This window comes from Canis lupus, chromosome 32, assembly GCF_011100685.1.
Source record: "Canis lupus familiaris isolate Mischka breed German Shepherd chromosome 32, alternate assembly UU_Cfam_GSD_1.0, whole genome shotgun sequence".
Lineage (NCBI taxonomy): Eukaryota > Metazoa > Chordata > Mammalia > Carnivora > Canidae > Canis > Canis lupus.
Window position 1 is genome coordinate 13,106,700 of NC_049253.1, and position 18,838 is coordinate 13,125,537.

At 39.6% G+C, this 18,838-nt stretch overlaps 1 protein-coding gene across 4 annotated transcripts in view; it reads right to left on the reverse strand.

Annotated features, from left to right (window-relative positions):
• Nucleotides 1-233: 233 nt before the first annotated feature.
• Nucleotides 234-18,838, reverse strand: part of NPNT (nephronectin) — a 75,873-nt gene continuing 57,268 nt past the window's right edge. For all 4 annotated transcript variants that reach the window (XM_038581979.1, XM_038581977.1, XM_038581978.1 and 1 more), the window contains 4 exons: nt 13,450-13,536; nt 12,874-12,972; nt 4,320-4,576; nt 234-2,990 (listed from right to left, as the gene is read on the reverse strand). In XM_038581979.1, the coding sequence (XP_038437907.1) occupies nt 2,880-2,990; nt 4,320-4,576; nt 12,874-12,972; nt 13,450-13,536 (554 nt within the window). In that variant the 3' untranslated portion in view covers nt 234-2,879. The remainder of the gene's footprint in view (nt 2,991-4,319; nt 4,577-12,873; nt 12,973-13,449; nt 13,537-18,838) is intronic.

Genomic DNA, 18,838 nt, shown 5'->3' on the forward strand with positions numbered 1-18,838 from the left:
GAGATATAAGAAAACATAACTAAAGCAATTTGCCTAAGGTATGACATTTGCTATAGGGATCTTCTGATCTCTTTTCCTGTGCATGCTGATGAGAAAAGGCATCCTCATGTGGGTACCATCTTTTTTCCCAGTTTTCCAAGAAGGGGGTCCTAGAATAGATGACTTTTGGGAAACATCAAACTACTCCAATATTCTTGCAATCAAAAACAAGACTCAAAATAATAACAGACAAGTATCATTTAATAGTGCTTTTATTTACAAAGAATTATTTTTATTTGGCTGTTTGGAAAACCACTAACATTTTTCACTTTAGAAAACATTAAATAATAAACAAGATGTCATACAGTACTCTGGATAACTTCTGTCAGTTTAGTGCAATGTATTATTGGCACCTAAAAGTGACATTTTCAACGATTTCCCCCTTTTCCTTTTCAGTTGTGCAGTTATAGGACCACAAAGGAAATGAATCATTAACAATGGATCTAAAGCCCTACTGCCTGGCCCCTACTCAAAGGCTCACTGATTTACATCCAGCTCCGGTCCTGCCTCCACCAAGTTAAATAACCAAAGATACCCTACTGTAACTATTTAAAAAAAAAATTACCATTTTGTGGAACCTGGCAAATTCCAATTGATAAAGAAACTTAATCACAGTGGTTAGGTGAAGCAAAGACCCTGACAGAGGTGTTGAACATGGCACTCTTCATCAGTGGCCATGTGAAGTGGTCACACACATTGCAGAGAGAACGCACCAGACAAAAAACTCTCCAACTTCTGTTCTTTATTATGGTCTCTTTAAAAACCCGAAATACCATCCACTAAGCAAGTGAAAGGGATATCAAGAAAAAAAAAAATGAACCCAACCACATTACAATATTAAGATACTAAAATACATGTCCATCATACTCTTAAGAATACTGAGATTTGTTTTCCTGTTTTAATCCTGCTGGGTTTGCCATAGATCTTTTAGTGAGCTCTGCATTTGGTGGGCTTTTTCCCCTTTTGATTCTCCTCCATTAGGGACCAAGGGGTAAATGCCTAAATTAGACCTTGGCCTCATCCGAATGACTCAGTTTTGAAGATTTTCATTACGTAGTTAGAGGATCAAAACGTCTTTTGGAAGATTCCGTAATCTGTTATTCCACCTTGACATAAGAACATCTGTAGCCATCTTAAATAAACAGATTTTTATCTAATTTTTAAAAAGCCTCAAAGAAAGTGAGACAGAAGAGAAAGAGAGGGAGAGAGACAGAGATTCACTTTTTTTTTTCTTAAACAAAGGATTCTAATTTAATAATTGTCCCTGCCAGGAAATGGCCCCTCACACTCCAGTCTAGGCCTGTTTCCTCCTGTTCTATTCTTAGCACATATGGAGAACAGCTGGTCACCATCCTCTCTGTACCAACCATTCATACACTTGAAAACCAGCAATGGTTTGCCCCTCAGTCTTCTCTTCTCCACGCTGGATAATCCCAGTTCCTTTAATTTTTCATCATAGATCTTTTTTTCCAACCCTTTAATCATCTTTGTGATTCCTGGCAAAAACAGCAGAAAATAGTTTGATTACTTAATCAGAAATGAAGAAAAGCCTCAGGAGTAAGATGCCTCATTAAAGTTGTGTATTTTTTTTAATATAAAGGTAAAATATCCAGGAAGGAAATGTAGTTGGGGGTTCCTAGATCTGAGAATTCCAATCTTGTCCTCTTGCTCCAATGCGTGTGTGAATCCAACAAAATAATGCCTCCCAGCATAGGACCTGCTTCCTATCCCCTTCTGACAAGAGGCACATAAGTAATGAGCTAGACCTGCCTAAATGTATATGGACTTAAAAGGTAGCATGAAAATCTGTTCCCACAGAGCTTCCCCTCACCCTTCCATAAACAGAATCTTTTCTCTGAAACAAGCAGAACTTTTACAGAGCTTTTTACAGATGACCAAAGAGAGCCATGTTATTGTAAAACTGTTGGCTTTAAAGTATAACCTGAAACAGCGAGGGTTTTATATGTTAACTGCTGCTTCTCGTCTACCTGAATGGTTCACTATCCTTTACAGTGATCAGAATCAAGGCCATGAAAAAAATTCATCCCTCCACTTCCACCCCTGACATCTCTTCCAATTTTCTCTTGTGGCCAAAATAAGGTCATGGAGCTGGACGACATTTCACTGGGTAGTTTTTAATTCAAGAAATCACAAGCTGCCTTTTCCCTTGCAACTAGAGTCTGTAAATACTAGGAAGACATAACTACTTAATACCAATAGCACATTTACACAAAACACAATACTACTAACGAGGGATTTCGTGCCCACTCTACATAATCATCTTTAAAAGAAAAATACAGATAACGAGAAATAAATGCATCTTGATATGTTACACACCCTTCTTTTATAAAGTGAATGGCAGTAAAAGTCAGAGTTCAGGTCAGGCCAGAGCTAACAGGCTAAAGGGAGAAACCAATTTCACAAGCACATTGTACAACATATCTTAGGGGAAGTCAATACTACTCGTGGTACAACACTGAACAGCTAACAGAATGGCCATTTGCACAGATTTCTTTTGCAAACTTCTCCCATCATTTGCTACTAGGAATACCTCGTAACTGGGACGAAGGATGGCACACATGTCAAAGGCCTTCCTAAAGAGACAAGGATGGAGGATAACACCCAAAGCTGGCTTGGATGTGTCTACAGGCACCCCCCTTGTATTTCAAGGGGACGTCACTTTTCATTGGAATTGCACAAAAGCAGGCCAGCAAGGTGTGGGTCACCCACCCGACTTTCTCCTGACCCACTGACCCCTGCGTATCCTAGGCCTGATAAGAGGGAGGAGGGGATAGGAGGTGAAGATTGGAAAAAGAAAAGAGCAACAGGGCAATTCATTGCTAGTTGGGAAGTTGCTCGTGTTCCTCGGAGCAGTGGCCTTTTCTCAGGCTCACATCATCCAATCCAATCTCCCCAGTGTGGCCACGCCTCTTTTCACCTCTGAAGATGACCTGGGGAGAGAACGCACACACAGGTCAAGCCTCCTCTGCCCCTTCCCAACACCCGCTCATTTCGCGAAATAAAGGCAAGCTATTCCCCACAACCAAACTGTGAACTTCCTCAACAGAAGGGAAGACTGGAACAGAGCCGGTGTCACGTGAGCTCGCCTCTGGGACAAACAAGCGGTAAACTGTTAGACCAGGTCACTCAGAAGCAGTTACTCTTTAAAGGAGCTGTTCTGAAAGACTACTTCAACTTCGGAATGCTTATGAGGTGGACACTTTGGCAAAGATTACCAAAATTAGAAGTGAAAAATGAAATGGAATATAAAGGTATAGAAATAAGAGCCAAAGATCTGAAAGATCATAATCATGCAGCCCATCCTAGCCGTTGGCTCTTTCCTCCTTGGGTTGAGCCGGCTTTGTTGCCTGAAATGGATTCCAACCAAACACTCCAATCTAATCACGGTGTTGCTTGACTTCTGTAAAGCACACACACTTTCTTGTATTTTATCTTCTGCAGAGCATCCTTTCTCTTTTAAACTTTTCAATGCAATGATCTGAAATGCCTTTATTTTTCCAAACAATATTAAATGGTTCTTGAAGAGTAAAACAAATCCAAGACAGATAAAAGCTATATTAACGGAAGTCTATCTCTTTCAACATAGTTTCTAGGAGCCACACCTATCGTCATAGATGCACAATCTTCTAATAGCAAGTATGAATATGAGCATAAAGATGCTCTTCCAAATACCTCATTTCGGTGGGATGCTATAGATCATTTAATTGTTTTCGATGACTTGATTACTTCAGATAAAATTTATATACTCAATCAAAGCTTTTCCCACACCCTGTCCTGAACAGAATAGGACTTCCCAAGCATATTGTTCTGCGTTTCCACCCAAGGCTGCTTAACTATGATCTCTGAGGCAAAATTAGACTTTAAAGAAATAGTTCAAAAAAGAAAAAAATACTTTAGGGTAACTCTGAAAAGTAAAGACGTTTATAGAAAAAGGGAAAGCAGGTGCAGTTAAGCTCACCACCTTCGCCCTTTCAAGTTGTTCACTTTTTTCAATTCCTGAATTCTTTTTTTCATTAAAAATAGAGGATTTTCACCAGCGTGAAGGGAGAGCGGTGGTGGTCATAGGTTGCGATGAAGAATGGAAGCAGCAGCAAAAAGGGATTATAGGAAGAGTCACGAATGGGGTTCTCATACCCAGAAAGACCCAAACCTTCGTGCCTGAATTAATGAAAAGAACAAGGCTTCTTCAAGCCCGGACCCTAGAGTTCTCCTATGAAAGGAGAACCCCCCAGCTCTGCCTCCTTTGCGGTTCTACTTACGCTCTTGACGTCAGCCCCTCGCAAGGTGATCTGTGTGTGCCTCCAGCCACGGCCACCATCTCTTCCCCACAGGGCTGCTCCGTGGGCACCGTGTTTTCTCACAAACACCTGGAGCGTGCCGGAGTGCAGCCCAGTCACCTTGTGCCTGAACGACAGGCACAGGTCCCCTGAATGCAGGAGGTGGCCGAGAGGTAGCACCAAGCGAGCGGCTTTTCCCCCTGGGCCTTTGGCTCCCGACACTGTCAGATACTGTCCACCTGGAATGGGAAAAGCAGGGCTGTGTGTACGTGCTGGCACCGCGCTCCAGCAGACAGCACGGGCGCAGCTCGACTTTGAGGCAACTGCAAACCGGGCCAGTCGTTTGTACAGAATTCCGGATTTCTGGAGGAAAATAGGGCTTACTTCTATCCCTCCCTTATAGTCTATGGCTTGTGTGTATAGAAAACACTTGGCTCGTGGAGAATGCAAATCCTAACACTATGACTATTTCCTGTCCAATATGGTCAGACACACACAGGCAGACACAAGCTCACAATCTCTTGATCCTCACCAACGTATGATTATGTTGTCAAGCTGGCTGCCTGCTTGACTCTAATTTGCCAGGGAGAATTTTTTATGTGGATGATTAACCCCCAGGCGGTAGAAGACACAGTAACCTAAAGGGGCACTAAATATGTTTATTCTTTCTTCTCTCCACTCAAAAAAAAAAAAATATCTAAAGCAGGAAAGATCCTTTGAAAAGGCAAGTTTGCTATGTTTCTTACACTGGAGTACCCCTAACCCCAAGAAGATGCAGAGGTGTTCTGGAATCCTCTACAATCTTCCTGGAGCATCAATTTTATTTGTAGGTAAGTAGTTTAAGACATTTTTACATCAAAACAAATCTATACCATTATATATCATTAATACGTAAGTTTTTATTACATGTACATGTACACAAAATATTAAAACCTTTCACTTCGGACAGGTCACTTTGATGGTGTCTTCAGATCTCCAGGGCTATTGTTTGTGGAAATTTAAATTGTTAGAGGAAAGGGCCATTGTGGCGTAGGGGTGGGGTGGGGTAGTTTAAGCAGCCGTGAAGTGCTCTTCTCTTGCTTTTCGAGAGAGGGAAAGTGGCAAGTAGTATTTTGAAACTCAGTCCATCCATGTACAAATGATATTCCCAATTGTTTTATTACAGCCAACTGAAAAATAACACTGCGTTTCCGCACTGAATTATCCACAAGAAACCTGTGGTTGGAATGTTGAACACATGTACCTGTTTTGGTAGAAACGCTACTTATCTCTCAGTTAGAAGATAAACTGTCCTTTCTTTCTTATGCTTACTCTGTATAAGGCATGATAATCTGGGGGATGTCCTGTTCTTCCAGTGACTTCTCTGAGTCCCCGACCAAATGGGGGATCTGTGTATATTCCGCCTGTGGCTGACTCTTTAAGGCTCTTAAACACAAGTGGCTTGGGCCCTGCTAACATGTCTTTGCTTTTGTCTTGTTTTGTTTTTTTAAGGTTTATTGATTCATTCATGAGAGACACAGACTGAGAGAGGTGGAGAAGTAGGCTCCCTGCAGGGAGCCTGATGCGGGACTCGATCCCAGATCTCGGGACCACGACCCGAGCCAAAGGCAGGCGCCCAATCACTGAGCCACCCAGGCGTCCCACTAATGTGTCTTTGAAGGAACATTGGCTTGGCCTGTTTTGCACCTGCAGAAGGCTAAGGCTTGAAGAGGTGAAGGCACCCAATGAGGGGCAGGGCAATGGTTTGAACTCAGAACTGCCTGACTCCCTATTCAGCCCTGGCTCCTCTCAGACTGGAATCACTGGTTTATAGGTTTCTGTCCTCCAGGAGACGGAGACGGTGAACTCACTGGTATCAGAACTAACCTTTCCCCTCACATCACCCCATTTTATATCCTAGCATATGGTAGGGCTTTGATGTCATTTGTTGAATAAATGATGTCATAAGAATATAGCAAAAAAACCCACTTCAGGGCAACAGATCCTTGAGGCATGTACTTGACCCACCGAAAACACACACAGAATTTCTTAGCCTCCTCCCACCCCTGTGCCCCACCAAATTAATCCAAACAATACTGTGGGCCAAAACATTTAGATGGGGCTTAAATGTCTCCTCGTAAGTCGGCTCTGAATCATCACAGGTATTTGGGTTAAGACTTAAGATACAAGGTTATTACAGTTAACCTGAAAGTTTTAAGAAAACAAGGATTACCTTAAGACCCTGCGGAATGTACACTAACATCACTATGCCAGACACGGCCTGCAAACAACACAACAAACCAAGGCATCCTAACAAGAGCCAAATAGTCCTTCTGTAGAGGTATTTAAAACTAAAATGTAAATCATGACAAATGAGGCTACAATTGCTCTTTCTCTGTAGAGCTGCTCTGTGGGCACCAGGTTTTTGTTTTACCATGAAGAATTCTTTCCCTTTTTAATAAAAGGAAGTGTTACAAGGGTGGAACAGTAGCTAAGGGGAAAACTGATCTAGCACCCCCAACAAGTTACCTATTACATACAAATTTTACTTCTGATTCCAAGATACTGTTTTAAATATAAAATTAAGTATTTCCATGGTTTCAGTTTAAAGAGTCACAGTATCTAAAGTTTGTTTTTGGATGTTTTTGTAAATAGTACATAGTGATAAAATTTAAATGTACTTATTTTTAACTCGACTGCTTTATGCCTTTAAAATTTCAATTTACAAAGAGAACAACATAATGTCCATTACTTTATCTGTTAACTGTGTGGTCAAAAAATAGGGGAGTATTTTACAGTGATTTTTTTTTATATATATATATTTCTTCGCTTAGCTGAGAAACCAGCCCAGGTAAAACAATATATTACAGTTTGCTGGTATTTACCTCTCTAATGCAAAGAGCTTAATTTTTTGTTTTTTGTTTTCAAGAGAAGTAATACAGTAATACCCACTGCAGGAAAAATGAGATAAATAGAAAAGCATAATGAAAATTTAAATATGCAATGATTTCAAAAGCCAGAGATAATTACTAACATTTTAACTTCTGAACTTCTATGTAACTACGTGAACACTAATGCACTTGAATATGAACATTTTTTACAGTGTAATAACTTTCCTTTTTCATTAAATATATCAGTCATTTTTCTATGTCAACAATATAGACATATTTCATAGCTCCAAGTATGCCATTAATAATTTAGCAAATTTCTTAATTTTATTTTTTTTTTGTAATTTCAAGTTTTTATTTAAATTCCAGTTAGGTGGGATGCCTGGGTGGCTCAACAGTTTGGCGCCTGCCTTTGGCCCAGGGCATAATCCTGGAGACCTGGGATTGAGTCCCATGTGGGGCCTCCCTGCATAGAGCCTGCTTCTCTCTGCCTATGTCTCTGCCTCTCTCTCTGTGTCTCTCATGAATAAATAAATAAAATCTTAAAAAAAATAAAAATAAAATAAATTCCAGTTAGGTAACATATGGCATAATATTATTTTCAGGAGTAGAGTTCAGGGATTCATCATTTACATATAGCACCCAGTGCTCATCACAAGTGGCCTCTAAACTTTTGCTTTTCTAAGATAAAATATCATAAAACAGTAAGACAAGCAAAAAAAAAAAATAGTTGTAACACATGAAAAGGACTAAGTTCCCTTTTAACATAAAGAACTTTACAAATTAATAACACACAAAACAGAGGGCATCATGGAAAAGAATTACTTTAAATATATGAAAAGATGGTCAACTTTTCACAATAAAAGAAAAATTAAAAGGAGATGCCTTTTCACCTATAAGCTTGGCAAGGATAAAAAAATAGTTTAATTAGATCTACTGCGGATGCTTCTTAAATATTACTGGTGGAAGCATAAATTTCTACAATTCTTAAGAAGGGCAATTTAGAAACTATGAAAAGTCAAAATGCAAATTCCCTTTGACCTAGCAATTCCACATCTAGGAATTCATGCTACAGATATATTTAAGTATATATGAAATGATACATGTACAAGGCTATTAACTGCAGCACTGTTCTGAAATGTGCCTCAGTGGATGGCCCGTTAAATACAGTGTGCTACATCTAAGAAGGAATGAAATAACAGCCATAAAGAATAAGGGTGTTCTGTATGTACTGATACAGGACAACCTTCAACAACAATAGCTAATACTGGGGCAGCCTGGGTGGCTCAGCAGTTGAGCGCCTGCCTTTGGCTCAGGGCATGATCCTGGAGTCCCAGGATGGAGTCCGATATCAGGCTCCCTGCTTGGAGCCTGCTTCTTCATCTGCCTCTCTCTCTGTGGGTCTCTCATGAATAAATAAATAAAATCTTTAAAAAAATACGGCTAATACTATTTTAATGGTAACTGTGGGCCAGGCAGTGCTTTAAATGCACACATATGTTTAATAGATACTATTATTTCAATTTAAACAACTTGCTCAAGGTCGAAGCTAGTAAGTGATGGCACTAGGTTTCATCCCAAGCCTTCTGGCTTCAAAGTCCACGTGTGTGTTAACTCTTACAGGATATAATCTTTCAGTGACGAAAGCAAGCTACAGAGCAGGGTGCTGTTGTATAGAAAAAATGTGTTTTTGGAAAGATAACCAAGGAACTGGTTGCATCTGGGGAAGGTGACTGGGAGCCAGGGCTGGGGGAGGAAGCTTTTATTTTTGCTGTTGATTTTTCCATTTGCGTGTATTTCAAAATAATGTTTAATGCTGTAATAGGCATACTTGCATGTACAGGCTGGCTTGCTTGCTATTTTAAAGTGAGTACCTTGTAGCTATCAGTAGCAGACATAGCCCTGAATCAGTTTCCTTTAACCCTGATCCTCAGGGTTTTAGGAAAAGGGGCCCAGAGGTCCAGCCTTGACATTTACAGAAGGGTGTGTCTTCAGGGCCACAGCCACAGGCCTGTAGCACGTCACCACATCTGTCAGCAGCAGAATCTTCCATTCCTTAGAGGCATGTATTAATTTCACTACCTCACAATTAATTTCAAGACTGAATGCGGTAAACAAAACCTAGTAAGCACCGGGAAGAGCAGCTAGCAACTGAAAGTACTTCGCAGCTGTTTCTCAAAGTTGTAAGTTTGATGGTTTTCTTAGAGATATTAGCATGAAAATATCTGCAAATCTGGATGTTACGCAAGAAATGCACTTTAAAATCAGTCATAACCGTGGAAATCCAAACATATGCTCCTTTACAAATATGGTATAGTCTAAAAAGAAACAGTTGGCTTGATACTTAGATAATACACAGAAATAATTTATTAAATTGGTTATATTCTTCTCTGGTCTTAGCCTGTGATGTACACACAGTCACATCCCTGAACTTCCTAGAAGAAAAATAGGCACTTTCCATAATAAGGCTTATTAGTAGGTTTCCATCAGTATTTGGTTAGAATTCCCCAACATATTCTAAAAAGCTCAACAATTCTAGCCTGACATATGCCGTGCACTCTTATCCCCAATTCCCCTCTGCCATCGTCCAGGCCTCCCACCCATTGCCCAAGCAATGGTGAGTCCAGCTGTTCAGCAATCACTTTGGGAAGGCCTAGGGCATGCCACTCTCAGTCAGAGGCTCTCCGAAGTGGTGTAGCAGATTTTCCAACCCAACCCTTATCTAATGCTCAAAACAACACAAAATGCCTCCACAATGGAGAGCTCCCTATTTCCATGTCATCCTGTTCTCTTTTTAGACGGCTCTGATGCTTGGAAGTTCTGAGAGTGAACCAAATTGATCTCCCTATGGCTTTTACCTACTGATATGACTTCTCATCTGCTTGTGGTTCCAGAATAACTGTGATATTGTTGGTCAAATATTTGAAAAGCAGTCTTGCTCCATTATTTCTTCTCCAAGCTAAACATTCTTTTCTTCACTTGTTTTCCCACAGACTTTGAGATACTTTTCCAACTAGGTCGTTTTTTTAGAAGGGACCTACAGTTCTCTCTCTTCTTCTCAGACTAGAAAGAACCCACCAAAGTGAATTTGCCATTCTGGAAAAAAAAAATACCATATTTCTATGGAAATGACCCCACTTTTTTGGCAGTGATGACACAGGTTTTACTCATATTAATAATTTTTCACCCCTCTTATTTGAGTAACTTTCCCTTGCATCCTACTAGCTATCAGCAGAATGTAGGAGGAGAAGGGACAAGAGCAGAGAAAGAATGGCACCCCCCCTTCGGGGGCCAGAAGTAATTGTCCGGGCTTCCCAATCACAGAAACAGTCACCACTTCTTTCAATTTATTTTATGCTATCATAGCCAAATGACTGCTTCAAATTTTTTGGTTTACAATTCTAATTTCCAAACCTCTCTTTCTATCAGAGAGCAAGTGGAATTTGGGTCACAACAAATTTAAACATTTACATATGTAACGAATAATAAAAAATGTTAAAATATAAAACTGGATCTAAAATATAGTAAGCTAAATTGTAAAAATCAAGCATCTTACGTAGATTTTCTTCATAGGATGCTCACATGGAAGTATAATGAATACTGAATTCCTCTGTGTTTATTAGCATGAATAACTCTACCAATGTATCTTACTTGAGTTATTCATTACGACCATGAACAATGCTCACCATTCTATCCTACATGACTGTTAAAGATCTTTCATTCTGTAGCAAACTACTTCAGGTCAGTGGTCAGTCAAATCTACAGGCCTGAGATCTGCTCAGCAGACAGAGCACACTACCAAAGGAGGGAGGCCACATGCAGTACAGGGAGGTCTAGATACAAAGTCCACTCTTCAGCTCTGTGGCCTCAGGCAATGTATACAAGCTCTGGGCCTCAGTACTTCCTCTGTGAAACATAAACAATATCACCTGCTTCACAGGGTAGGTAAGAGGATTGAGCTGAACCAATGAGATGATGAAGGAATCAGGACTACAGCAGATATTAAATAAATGATTTCTCTCTTAGCCATAGATATCTATGACATTAATAATAATGTCCTGCTCAGAGTCAACTTTAAATGTGTGTGTGTGTGGGGGGGGGCACTAAAATTTATTTCAGGGGCACCTGGGTGGCTCGGTGGTTGAGTGTCTGCCTTTGGCTCAGGTCTTGATCCAGAGGTCTTGCGATCCAGCGATTGAGCGTCTGCTTCTCCCTCTGCCTATGTTTCTGCCTCTCTCTCTGTTTCTCATGAATAAATAAATAAAACCTTAAAAAAATAAAATTTATTTTATAGCTAAGATAAATCTAAAAACCCATCTGGAACTTATTGAGTATTCGTATTTTTAAAAGCTTACCTCAAATTTTAATTTTTTTAAAGATTTATTTCAGAGACAGAGAGCAAGCCTGTGTGCGCGCACGTGTATGAGTTGGGGGAGGGGCAGAGGGAGAGGCAAACAGACTCCCCTCTGAGCGGCTGGATCCCAAGCCCTGGAGACCACAACTGAGCAGAAATCCAGAGTCAGACGCTCAACTGACTGAGCCACGCAGGTGCCTTCAAATTTTCATTTTTAAAAATCTGCTCTGTTTTTACCTTAGAGGGACCTAATGAATATATTTTTGGGTTAATTTTTTTAATAACTTACTACTCAAACTGTGCAACAAGGACTAATGCCACAGGTATCCCCAAGGAGCATGTTAGAAATGCAACAAAATCTCCATTTTAACAAGGCCCCTAGCTGATCTGTATGCACACTGAATTTTAAGAACTGGTTTAACAGAGCGTATCTTCTCTCAAGTTAACTTTCAGTGTTTTGTGCTCTATCTATATACCTGAGATGCTACTCTAGAACTAATTTTTTAAGACACAAAACACACTTTGTCTTCATGTCTTGTATCTTTCATTCTTAAGTCTAGAACCAGGATATAAAGGAAAGAAAAGAAATTTCACTCCTCACCCTTCCATTAAGTTGGCCCCACCCATTAAAGATGTAATTACTGAGGGGAGGATAAAACCAACAACAATATGTAACTTTGCTTCTTCAAACAGGATGACAAAACATCTTGTAAGCTCCTGAAACTTTCTAACATTAGGGAGCTTGCGATTTATGAATCTGTTAATTTTCCAAGGAACTATGTCTAAATCTACGTCTCTAAAAACATTCTCTTGGGGAATAAGTGGTGGTAATTCATAACTAATTTCTTCAATGTCTAGATTAGATGTGAATATTTCTCTAGAAAAAATTTCAAACTTCACAAAAACTTGCAATGTCTCTTCTTGCTATGTGTCATATCCTTAAAAAAAAAAAAAAAAAAAAAAAGGACATAACTGAGAAAACAACTAGGGATGGCCACCATGGCTGATGTACCATTATTTCTTTCATGCTTGGGAATGGGGCACTACAAGTAACTTGAAAATTATATGTTAGTATGAGTCTAAATGTTTTACTTACCAAGTGTTTTGAGAAATTTAGCTGGCCTTTTAATGAACTACTTGTCTTCCCATAATATAATTTTAGTTTATTGCTGACAAGTGTAGTTCACTTTTAAAAAAGTAGAATATGAAATGCTAGATGAGATCTTTCTTTACTGAATGAAGAGGGCAAACAGAGAGATTGTCAAAACTAGGGTCCTCAGACAGGATCAAACTGATAAAGATGAACTGGTTTTACCTGTTGGATCTCTGACTGGTTCCCAGTGCAAGTCACTGTCTTTTTCCCTGATCCATCCACAAAGCCCATGGTCAAAATTACAACTGTGTATCAGAACACCTATAAGAAAACAACCAGAAAGATGAGTAGACTGCAAACTCAATGACTAACGGTAAAAACAAATTTGTGAACAAGGGTTATCTAGCCACACTTAACTATCCCACTAGAACTTCTCTCCATGAGATCAAAGGAAAATCACATGAATCCTTTCTTAGAACAATTGTGCATGTGTGTTCAGCTGTAAAAATAGAACACATGTTGCCAAATTATGACCTTCTTATGTCATCATGTACAAAATATGATTTCCTCTTCACAGTTTAAGTGCTGCTTTAATACTTTTTAAAAAGAAAATAATGATGATATATAATTATTTTCATTTGATAACTGTATAACTACAGAGGAAACCAAGTTGTAAAAAAAAAAAGAGTACACTTTTCCTAGATGTAACTAAACAATATACAGTTTAAAAGTCATTTTCAGGAAATGGAAGGATACAATAAAATGTCATTATAACATACTAAAAGCATAAGTATCTACCTGGATCATCCTTTGCTTCATCATCTGCACTGACTCCCCTTTCAATTTCAAATATTTCAAACAAGTCATTTGAAGGCTGCCGTGGAACTGCAAGAGAAAAAGGTTTGGTTCGGTTTTGACGATGTATTGATAAAAAGGCATGCCTTGAACTATGGCATAGAGGGAGAAGACCTAGGTCTTTCACTCACCTGGAAGAATCCAAAGTATTTAATTACATGTCACATTAAGATTCATTATGTTTGAAAAAAAAAAAAAGATTCATTATGTTTGTTCTATAGGGAGGGACTCACACTGTAACATGTATCGAAGTACAATTTTTAAAAGTGTTTTCCAAAAGTTTCTAAAATTCAACATAAAAATACATTAAGAAGTCTTTGCCTGGAAAATACATTTTAAAAGAGCTACAAATTTCTAGCAAAATGCTCATCTCTGTCAAATTTTAGAATCTGTTTCTATGAAAGATACACTATGAACTCTAAATTAAGGCCGTTTTAACAGAAAATGCCTGCAAAGCAGTGAATGGTTTGACTTTTTTTAAAGACTTTATTTATTCATGAGAGACACAGAGAGAGAGAGAGAGGCAGAGACACAGGCAGAGGGAGAAGCAGGCTCCATGCAGGGAGCCCGACATGGGACTCGATCCCGGGTCTCCAGGATCATGCTCTGGGCCGAAGGCAGACCCCCAACCGCTGAGCCACCTGGGCTTCCCAAATGGTTTGACTTTTCTAACCACAGCATCATGTCCCCTCCAATGGACGCTGCCCGCTGCTGTACTCCATCCGCAATTCTTACCACAGCTAGGTTCCTTGGCTCCTTAAAGATCAAATCCAAACTCTTTGGTGCAGCATTTACAGCACCCCCGCCCCCAAACACACAATACTGTCCCAACACGCCATTCATTTTCACATCTCTGCCCCCATCACCAGCTTGGGATCCTTTAGTTCCTATGCTAATTAACTTGCCAAACTTCCCTTCTTTGTGCAAGCCCAATGTAAATATCATGCCTGGGTAAAAACTTTCATACCCCAGCTGAATTAAATCTTTCCCCCTTGGACTCTCCAAAGACCCATGTGTACACTCTATTATACTCTTCAAGAGAGAATTACAGTTATTCACATATGTGTGTCTGTCCTTCTGCTAGTTTCTGAGGACCTGGAGGGCAGCGATCATTCCTTATTCACATGGCATTTCCAGGGCTCGACCTGGTGACAGGCCCTCAGTAAGTGTTTACTGCACAAATGTGAAAATCTTGTCAGAAACCTATATGCTTTGTTAACCCTTTTCCTCAAAGGAACCAACTAGGACAGTGCTTAAAAATCTGCTTTTTAAGACGCCTGGGTGGCTCAGCGATTGAGCGTCTGCCTTCGGCCCAGGGCCTGATTCTGGAGTCCCTGGGATCGAGTCCCACATCGGGCTCCCTGCATGGAGCCTGCTTCTCCCTCTGCCTAGGTCTCTGCCTCTGTGTGTCTCTCATGACTAAATAAATGAAATCCTTCAAAACAAAACAAAACAGAATCTACTTTTTAAAAAATGAAGTCATTCATTTAAAGCATCAGTTAGTTATTCAATGTATATTTGCCCCCCCATACCATGCATGGCAGGCCAAGGAGACAGCTAAAGGAGTGAACAGGACTAACAAGGACCTGGCCCTCAGGGAGCTTGCATTCTAAGTAGATAGGCAAACATTAAACATGTAGAAAAATCCACACTACAATTCTGAATGTTGATGAGGGCTGCGAAGGAAAAACACCAGATGATGTACTGAAGAGTAACTGGGTTGGAGAGTGGGGAGTATGTGGCAATATCTGTGAAGGGGAATTCCTGGCCAGAGACCAGAGCTACTCCCTTTTCCTTACTAGAACTTCATTAAATGTATTTTTATTTTTATAAGGCAGGGAGTAAAAGATGTCAAACACCAAGGAACGGAAGAACCAGAAGGGTTCTTTTTCAACACTATTCCTATTATTTCTAGCAAGATTTTTTTTAAGTTAAAGAACAGTCCCATAATATTTGCACTGTTTTTTTTTGTTATTTTACTGCTTTTAAAGTTTTTCCATTTTGTTTCAAAAGTCCAAACAGTGATGACCCATATACCCAGCCTAAAAGGGATGGGAGAAGAGAAGCTAGTCAGGCTCTAGGGACACATCCCTGCACAGGTGCCCTAGGGGTGAGGTAACTGGCCACCTTCTTGTACAAACAAATGACTGATGGCAGGGACATCCATGTAGAGCTTTCCTTTCTTCCTTTAGGATTCTAAGAGGGAGACTGCCCCTTAATTACGAGAAATATTATAAAGTTGTATGCAAACCTGCTTCATTTCCCATGATATAAAGAAGGTCAAAATATTCTATAGAACAATCATTTTTAGTCTCTTGTTGTAACTTATACAAATTATCTCTGGATTGGAACAGCTCAAATCATACAGTACCCTATTATGGTGCTACATTATGGCAGTCTGTCGGCCCCCATTTTTCTAGCTGAAGGGCTGTCAAATGGTAAACACATCTTGGTATAGACAGGGAGGACTGTACAAAGGTTTTCTGGCACAGTGGGCTTGTTTTTTGTTATTGTTGTTCTTAGAAGCATCTTTGTTACATGTGATCTTAACACTGTAACCCATCTACTACCACATGGGGATAACTGCCAGTCACTGATGTAACAGTTGTCATAAGAAGCTTGCAAGTAGCTGTCTTAGAATTAACTATGTTGGGGCACCTGGGTGGCTCATATGCTTAGATATCTGCCCTTGGCTCAGGTCACGACCCCAGGGTCCTGGGATAGAGTCCCACATGGGCTCTCTGTTCAGCAGGGAGCCTGTGTCTCCCTCTCACTCTGCCACTCCCCCCGCTCGTGTTCTCTCTCTCTCTCTCTCTCTCACTGTCTCAAATGAGTAAGTAAAATGTCAAAAAAAAAAAGAGAAACATCTATGTTATAAGTGAACTCATCACTTCATTCTTTACAGAATGGGTGTCACTTGCATTCAGTGCAGCTTCCACCTATATAACACTATTCTCTATAGTGCTTACAAGATGTGTTCTTAGAAACCTCTGCATTGGGCAGCCTGGGTGGCTCAGCGGTTTAGCGCCTCCTTCAGTCCAGAGCCAGATCCTGGAGTCCCGGGATCGAGTCCCACGTCGGGCTCCCTGCATGGAGCCTGCTTCTCCCTCTGCCTGTGTCTCTGCCTCTCTCTCTCTCTCTCTCTCTCTCTCACTCTGTGTCTCTCATGAATAAATAAATAAAATCTTAAAAAAAAAAAAGAAACCTCTGCATTACAAATGTTCTTGACACTTCATGCTTATTTAGTGGGTATCACTGATATAACACTATGTGAACACAGCTTGCAAATATCCTTAAAAACATCTTATTAGAAGTGTTCTTAAACAATTCATTGCATGCATTATATAATGAGGGTTACTTCCCCTCACCATAATAAACTGGTCATAAAGGCAGATCAAGGGGATCCTAAGGAAACACCATTTAGACCAAGAAGAAAAGAATGTGGAAACTTCCAAGCAAAAAGCAAAGTGTTAGGGGTGTTGGGGGTGGGATGTTTTAGGCAGCAGTTACAAAGAAGGTGCTCAGAACATTTAGAGAAAGGAATTCATGGTACCTGGAGGAAGGACGCTGAGAAACGGGGAAAACTACGTGGGATGCGTTTGAAGAAAAGGAAGGGAAGAGATCACACATTTGGAGGATAGCAACTCGGAGAATTCGTCATCTGACGACTTGCAAAGTGCCAGATGTTTCATTAATAGTTCTTGGAAACCAAGTGCCTAAAACACTAATTTCAACAGCAGTTGATCAAGCACACCTTCACTGCAGGTCACTGGGAAACATTCCAAGGAATTTGGAAACCTAAAATGCTCAGCAGCTATTTGTTCTTACAGTTCTGTGTACTCCATTCTGTAACTCTGCCAAGTTGTTAAACTATTTCTCCTTTCTCACACATACCACTATGGATTGTTAAGAGTGTTCCACTGAAGTGTCAAGAGAAGGTTCACTACCCCATATTTTACAGTTTATGTGATGAAAATACTAAGTGAAATAAGTAGTGGGAAAAAGTCATTCAAGCAGTATGGTCTCAACTATGAACAAGAAAAACAAGCAAACAAAACAAAAGACTAGAAAAAAGAGTGACAAAATCAACACCCCACCCCACCCCAAGCATATATGGTCAATTACCTTACAACAAAGAAGCCAAGAATATGCAATGGGAAAATAGCAGTCTCTTCAATTAGAAGTGGTGTTGGAAAACTGGATGGCCACAAGCAAAAGAATAAAATTGGACCCCTATCTTAAAGGATACACGAAAATGAACTCAAAATGTATTAAAGACTTGAATGTAAGATCTGAAACCATAAAACTCCTAGAAGAAAATATAAGCAGTAAGCTCCTTCACATTGGACTCAATGGTGATTTTTTTGGATCTGATTCCAAAAGCAAAAATAAACAAGTAGGACAATATCAAACTAAAAACCTTGCGCACAGCAAAGGAAACCATCACCAAAATGAAAAAGCCAGCTACTAAGTAGAAAATATCTGCAAATAGTATCTGAAAAGAGGTTACTACCCAAAATGTGTAATTAATAATACTGCACTGCATATTTGAAAGTTGTTAATAAGGTAAATCTTAAAAGTTCTCATCACAAGAAAAGATTTTTCAAAATCTTTGAAAAGTATGATGGGTGTTAACTAGAGTTGTGGTTATTTCAATATGCATACAAATATTAAACCACTGTGTTGTACACCTGAAACTAGTATAACGTAGTAGATCAATTTTACATCAAGTAAAAAAAAAGAAATATACCAATATGCTAATTATAGTGGTCTGAATATTGGAAATGAAATGATGTTTTTCCATTTGTTCGTTTTGCTTTGTCTTCTGTAACTGTATATTTTTAGGTTTATAAAAAGAAAATTTCTGTTAAGGAAGAAAAAGCATACCTAAAACATCGAAAGAAAAGAGAATTATGTGAAAGCACATATACAGACTCCTACCCCATAGCAACTATACGTGTGTTACTTGTATTTTGATTGCTCAAGAGAACTTTGTTGTTGTTTTTTTTATGATTTATTTGAGAGAGTGAGACAATGCACACATGAGTGCGGAGCAGTAGCAGGAGAGGGAGAAGTAGACTCCCTGCTGAGCAGGGAGCCCAAGTAGGACACAATCCCAGGACCCTGAGATCATGATCTGAGCCAACGGCATGCATTTAACTGAGCCACCATTGCCCTCAAAAAGAATTTTGAATAGTCTTGATACCTGCTATTAAGTGTGAGGTTATGAAATTGAAATATATTAGCAAATTTGAACACTCTTTGATTCAAAAGAACTACCTTAATCAATGTAGAAAATGTTAATTAAGATAAATGACTAGCCTTGCCTAAA